The sequence below is a fragment of the Orycteropus afer genome, unplaced genomic scaffold (genome assembly GCF_000298275.1).
Source record: "Orycteropus afer afer isolate SDZICR_OR568_19922 unplaced genomic scaffold, OryAfe1.0 scaffold00692, whole genome shotgun sequence".
Classification (NCBI taxonomy): domain Eukaryota; kingdom Metazoa; phylum Chordata; class Mammalia; order Tubulidentata; family Orycteropodidae; genus Orycteropus; species Orycteropus afer.
The window spans coordinates 950050-956514 of NW_006922279.1; the positions used below are offsets into that span (position 1 = coordinate 950050).

The 6465-nt window shown below is 43.2% G+C and overlaps 1 protein-coding gene across 1 annotated transcript in view; it reads left to right on the forward strand.

The window, feature by feature from the left end:
• The first annotated feature begins 470 nt into the window (after positions 1-470).
• Positions 471-6465, forward strand: part of AWAT1 (acyl-CoA wax alcohol acyltransferase 1) — a 12666-nt gene continuing 6671 nt past the window's right edge. Inside the window, exons 1-5 of the mRNA XM_007956990.2 lie at positions 471-546; positions 1613-1720; positions 1970-2040; positions 2960-3164; positions 3847-4018. Of these exons, the coding sequence (XP_007955181.1) occupies positions 471-546; positions 1613-1720; positions 1970-2040; positions 2960-3164; positions 3847-4018 (632 nt within the window). The remainder of the gene's footprint in view (positions 547-1612; positions 1721-1969; positions 2041-2959; positions 3165-3846; positions 4019-6465) is intronic.

The window sequence follows — 6465 nt, forward strand, 5'->3', positions numbered from 1 at the left end:
GGAAGTTACAAAGAGGGTGAGGGTAAGTCCCAAAGCAGGTTGCTTCAGGGAAACAGTTGGTCTCAACAAAGATCTAATCCAACATGATCCCCACCCCACCAATCCCCCCAAAATCCTTTCTCACAAGCCATCTATGGGAGGTTACAACTCTTGAGGTGCCTCTCTGTGTCTCTAGGTCTTTAAGACTGGGAGGCAGTCATTCTCACCTCTCTCCATCCTGATGTCCTAATTCCAAGAAAGTCAAAAGGAAAATGGGTTTGGCCTAGGGCTCAAACCTGATGATAAAGTCCTTGGTACACCACAACCTGCCCCTGGCAGTGGGTGGATCTGGGGTAGGACAAGTAAGAGACAGGGCAGGTAAAAACTGCTCACAGTCACATGAGTTCACTACTGAGAGAACTTCCAGAAGCTGGTGGCACTTTTGGTTGGGACTCTTCTGGGACTTTACCTCTCTCAGGTTCCTGGGCACCATGCCTTGCTCCAAGCAGCCTAATCATTTCCAGAGTCTGATGCTTCTGCAGTGGCCCTTGAGCTACCTTGCTATGTGTGAGTACCAACTCAAAAGTGAACAGCAAAAAGCCAGAGTCAAAGGCTAGGGCCAGGCTGTGGGAAGTTTCATCTCTGGCCTTTGGTCAACTGAGATAGTGCTATAGAATAAAGCCAAGGAGTACTGAGTTCTATGAGTGTCCTGTAGAAGAAAGGGATAGAGCCTTATGGGATGGTGGAAATAGATAAGGGGGTGAAACAGGGTCATAATGGATATGAGTACTATATTTTTACACAAATTACATGGGCTTTCTAAGGTTATTTGCCAACCCCTCCCTCCCTCCCTCCTTCCTTCCCACCCCCACTTACTCCCCAGAGGTATTTTTATAAATATGCTCTGCTATTGTTTTTGTTTTTCACAGAAACATGAAAAAAGGTTTAAAAAAAAATACAGAAGAACTAAATAATTTCAGACGTTTTACTATCTAGAGAGAGAAAACGAGGCCCAGGGAATGGACATGACGTGTCCATGATCATAAGGGAGCATGGGGGGTGGGACAAAAGAAATATTAACATTACAAACTTAGAGAACTTTATTTTGTGTTTGAACCATAGAGATTTCCATTCGGGGGGGGGGAGTAGTAGCATGGGGGAAAATGGAGATGATGAAAGAAATGGTGAATGGGAAAGAAGACAAGAAGATGGGAAATAGTGGACGGGTGGGTAGAGTGTAAGGAGATATGGATTATATATAGGCAAGGGAGGTGTTCTAGTGGTTTAGCAAGGGTTCAGGGATGATGGGATAGGGAGGCGAGCAGGAGGATGGGACACATGAAGAAAAAGATGGAGATGAATGGCAGGCAGGGGACAGAGTAGAGGGATGGTATATGGGTAGGGAGACTGATAGACATAAATGACAAGTAGGCAGAGAAATAGGGCTGATGTGTGGTAGAAAACAGAGGAAATGTGTGAAGGAAGAGTGGACATGGATGATGGATGGACAGGAACTGGACTGTGCAGAAGGCCAGGATCAGAGGCTTAGGTAGCTTGGAGGACTAGCAATGGGACCAGACATGATTAAGTTCTGCTAGCAGCACAAATTTGGTCTGACCTGTTCCATTGTCAGTTTGTATCTTGCAGCCATTGTTCATTTACCTGCTGTTTACACCCTTGTGGCCACTACCAGCCCTTTACTTTGCCTGGTTGTTTCTTGACTGGAAGACCCCTGAGCAAGGTAAGACTCATAGACCTAGACAGAATAGAGTAAGAATGTTCCAACTTAGTTTATGATGCCACAGACATCTTACCCAAGTTCTCAGAGCCACAGGAGCTGGGTCAGTCAGTCAGGATTACTCTGGACTCTCTTCCTTTCTCACTTCTCTAGCAGAGCCATTATCCCTCCATGCTGCTAGGGAAGCCATGGGTGAGTGGGAGGTGTAGAGTGGCACACTGGTATCATTCCCTACTGGTGTTTCTGTCTCAGGTGGCAGGCGTTCGGCCTGGGTAAGGAACTGGTGTGTCTGGACCCACATCAGAGACTATTTCCCCATTACGGTGAGTGTGTCTTCTGCGTTGTTCCTCATGGCTCCCCAAATACTAGCATTTATGTCAAATGACTAGGGCTGTCCCTAAGAGAGATGAACATTTCAAAGAAGTCTGAGTGCAGCTAGACCCAACATTTCTGCTGGGCACTTTTATACTATGCTAGGATACTTTGGACACCCTTAGCATGGACTGCAAGATTCCACAGGCAGAACACAAACAATTCAGTTCAGTTCAGTTTCATTTAACAAACACTGATTAAAAGTTAACTCTGTACCACATGTTTAGGGCACAGTGATTGAATAGGATGTGATCCTCTGCTATCAAGGAGATATATATCACATATCATGGGGAGGATAGACAAGGGTATAATTATGGGTTGGTACAAAGTATAGAAGTAGTTCAGATGAAGAACTAATTAATTCGTTCTGGGGGATGAGGAAAGACTTCACATACGTGATGATATGTAAGTGGAATTTTCAAAGTTGAATAAAAACCACTGAGGCAGGCATTGGAAGGGGCTTAGAGAGGAGAAAATACCAGGAAGAAGTTCTAGTTATGTACTGCTATGCTGATCATCTGGGCACTCTTCAGAGTAGACAACAAATATTGCCCAGATTTTTAATCATTTTATGTTGGAGATTCTAGAGCAGCATTCCCCAAACTTTTTCAAATAATGGCACTGATAGGAAATGATAACATGCATAAAATGCACTGACGTAGATGGCTACCTGCAAGTTCTGGCTGCTCTGATACTGCCTTGTTGCCCAAAGACCAAAAAGACCAGTATTTCAGCCCCTTGAAGCCCATTCATAGCATATCTATTGGAAAGGTTTGCTTTCGAGAGCACTGTAATCTCTGAAGTGGCTTCATCCTTGCTTTCCTGTATGATCTCATTCACCACCCTTGGCATTTCTCTACATGGCTGCAGATCCTGAAGACTAAAGACCTGCCACCTGAGCACAATTATGTCATGGGAGTGCACCCCCACGGCCTCTTGACTTTTGGCGCCTTCTGCAACTTCTGCACTGAGGCAACAGATTTTTCGAAGATCTTCCCAGGCATCACTCCTCATTTGGCTACACTGTCCTGGTTCTTCAAGATCCCACTTATTAGGGACTACCTCATGGCCAACGGTGCTTCTGACCACACTTCCTGGAACTTCTGGTCCATTTATCTGCTTGGAAATGCAATTTTATAAACCAAATCCTCTATACTTCACCTCCTATCATCATAGCAAAGTAGTTAAAAGCATAAATTCTGGAGCTAAAGTGCCTGAGTTTGACTCCAGGCTTTGCCACTTACTGTGTGGTCTTGGGCAAGCTACGTAACTTCTATTTGCCTCAGTTTCCTCATCTGTAAAGTGGTGTTGATGATAATAGTCTGATCTCAGATGTCATAAGATGACTAAATGAGATAATGCAAGTATTCAGCATAGCTCCTGCCACAAAATATGTGCTCAATAAATAATAGCTATTGCTTTTAATGACAATAGAGGAAAATGAAGGAGTAGAATTACAGTAGGGATTTAGAAAGTCCTTCTGATTATCCCACTGAAAATATTTCTACCATAGTCGACCTAGTGCCTCCTACAAAGTGGAGATATTGCCTCAAAGGGAAACCTAACTATATTTGCTTACAGCCTTCTCTTCTCCATGCTCTTTAATCCCATCTCATTTAGCTTCTTCTCCTAGAACCAGTGGGAATAGAGGGCATACCAACAAGCTAGTGAAGAACAGAAAGGAGGGTGCTCTCTCTTAGTCATTTTCCTCTCTCCTGCTCATTTTGCTTCTCTTTCTGATTCATGATTCTTTTCAGGTGTATGCTCTGTGAGTCAGCCAGCCATTGACTACCTGCTGAGCCATGGACATGGCAACCTTGTGGGCATTGTAGTGGGAGGTGTGGGAGAGGCCCTGCAAAGTGTGCCTAACACCACCAACCTCATCCTCCAGAAACGCAAAGGGTTTGTGCGCACAGCCCTCCAGCACGGGTAGGTGTTCCTCCTAGGAGAGGACTGGGTGGCCTTCTTTGAACAATATGACCCTGTAGGTGATGCTAAGATGAATTAGATAGACATGAGTCTTGCTCTCAAGGAGCTTACTGGTCAGTAGGAGAGGTAGATGGAGTATTTTAAGAAATTTTAGATCATCCACTCCTTCTGAGCTAGTTGGACCAGTTCCCAGGAAGCCAAACCATAAACCCAAGTTCAATATTCAGGGAATCAGGTTAGAGTTGCCCTAGCGTATAGATGATGCCAACATTATCTCTATTGATATTGATATCTGCATCTGTCTGTAATAGTAAGTGCAAAAGGTAGTACAGTATAGTGATTTTGAATTTAGGATCTGAAGTCAGGGGCCTGATTTAAAATCTTGACTCCATTTCTTACAATCCATTTTGGGACAGGTGCCTTGGTGTTTTCATCTTCATTACATGGCTACTAATAGTTGTACCCACTTTATAGGGTTCTTTTGGGGCTTAAATTAATACATCCATAGAAAACACTATATGTCTGACATACAGTAAGAGATTAATAGATGTTAGATACTCTGACTTAGAAGTAAATATGGAAGGTAAAGAGCAGGAGTGCAAGGATGGAGCTGTGTGATGTCCCATCAGGTCAGCAGGACAGCTCACTGGACCCAGGGAAAATTGTCCTATTGAAGACTCAAAGAAGAGGGAAGTATTTCTTCTAAGGACCTTGCCTGAGTGGCCTATTCATTACTTTGGAGCACAATGTAGAAGAGATAGCTAAGCTGAGAGGAAAGAATCCTGGGTTCCAGTACAGACTCTGACACTCACTGACAGCCTGAGTGACCTTGCCTCTCTGAATCTGGGCTTCTGTATCTGTAAGATAAATAATTCCCCACTGTATCCTCCATTGTCTTTGTTGTGAGAAGTCAGTAAGGTACCATATGTCAAATGGCTGAGAGATTGTTAGCAGCAATTCAGAAAAATTATATAAGAAAGACTGTGTTCTCTTTATTTCTCTCTCACAGGATAACCTAAGGAGTCTGATTCTCTACCAAGGGCACTGCCAGGGTGGATCCCCATGGCCTGTGAGGGGAAACAACTTTGCTTTGCTATACTCCCACAAACAAAGGACAGAATACCTTATGCATAGTCTCCTTGAGTGAGGGGTATATTATATATGCATCTATACAAAATTATCTTCATCTTCTCTATGCTTCCTAATAATAGACACAGATTCAAATATTCCTGTCCCTGATACCTACTGGAAGATTTTCTTTTCAGGATCTCTGCTTGAACTTGTCTTCCTTTTCAAACACCCTTGTATCTTTTTTTTTTTTTTTTCTAAAAAGGTTTAGTTTGATTTGGGTGAAAATTTACAGAGCAAATTCATTTTCATACAGCAGTTCATACACATTTTGTTTCATGACATTGATTGCAATTCCCCACAATGTAACAGTTCTCGTCCCACTTCCTCCCTGTAGTTACCTCTTTCCTGTGTCCTTCTTTCCTGTGGATTCCTGACCCCTGTGTAAATACTGTCCTTGTGTTCTACCGTGATTGATAGTTCTAAGGAGTGTATATATCTGTTGTAAATGTTCACCATATATGCCTATCTACTGTCTGGCTGGAAGCCACAGGAGTAAGTACAGTTCCAGACCTGAAGAGTCATGAGGGGCCATAGTCTCAGGGGACTCACCAGACTCTATCAAACCAGTAAACCTGGTCTTTTTTATGATTTTGAGTTTTGCTCCTCATTGTTCTCCCACTTTGTCCAGTATCTCCTGCACTAGTAACCAGGCACCATCTAGTTCTTCTGGTCTCATGGTCCTATAGGCAGAGGTTCACATGGTCCACTAGTTCCTTGGACTAACTGTTTTCATGAGTCTTTGGTTTTCTTCATTCTTCTTTGCTCTGGATGAGGAGAAACCCATTGTTGAATCTAGATGGCCTTGAAAGCTTTTAAGACTTCTGTCGCTACTCACCAAAGTAGGATACAGAACAATGTGGTTTTTTTTTTTTTTATTGTGATTTGGGTGAAGATTTACAGAGCAAATTCACTTTCCATACAGCAGTTCATTTACACTTTGTCTCATGACATTGACTACAATTTACCACAATGCAACAGCTCCCCTACAACTTTCTCCCGATAGTTGCCTATTCCCTGTGTCCAGCCCTCCATGCACTCCTGCATCCGAGCTGTCTCCCAGTTCATAAACAGCCTTTCTTTCTGCCATGATTGTTCTCTCCAAGGAGTGTATCTACCTCAGGTAAATGTTCAACTCATATGTCTGTTTTTTGTTTGACTGGAAGCCACAGGTGTGGGCTCAATTCCAGACTTGAAGGGCAGCTAGGGGCCATAGTCTCAGTGGTTCCACCAGGCTCTATTAGACCAGCAAAACTGGTCCTTTTTTTCTTTTTCCAAATGATTTTAAGTTTTGTTCCACATTGGTTTCCCTCTCTATC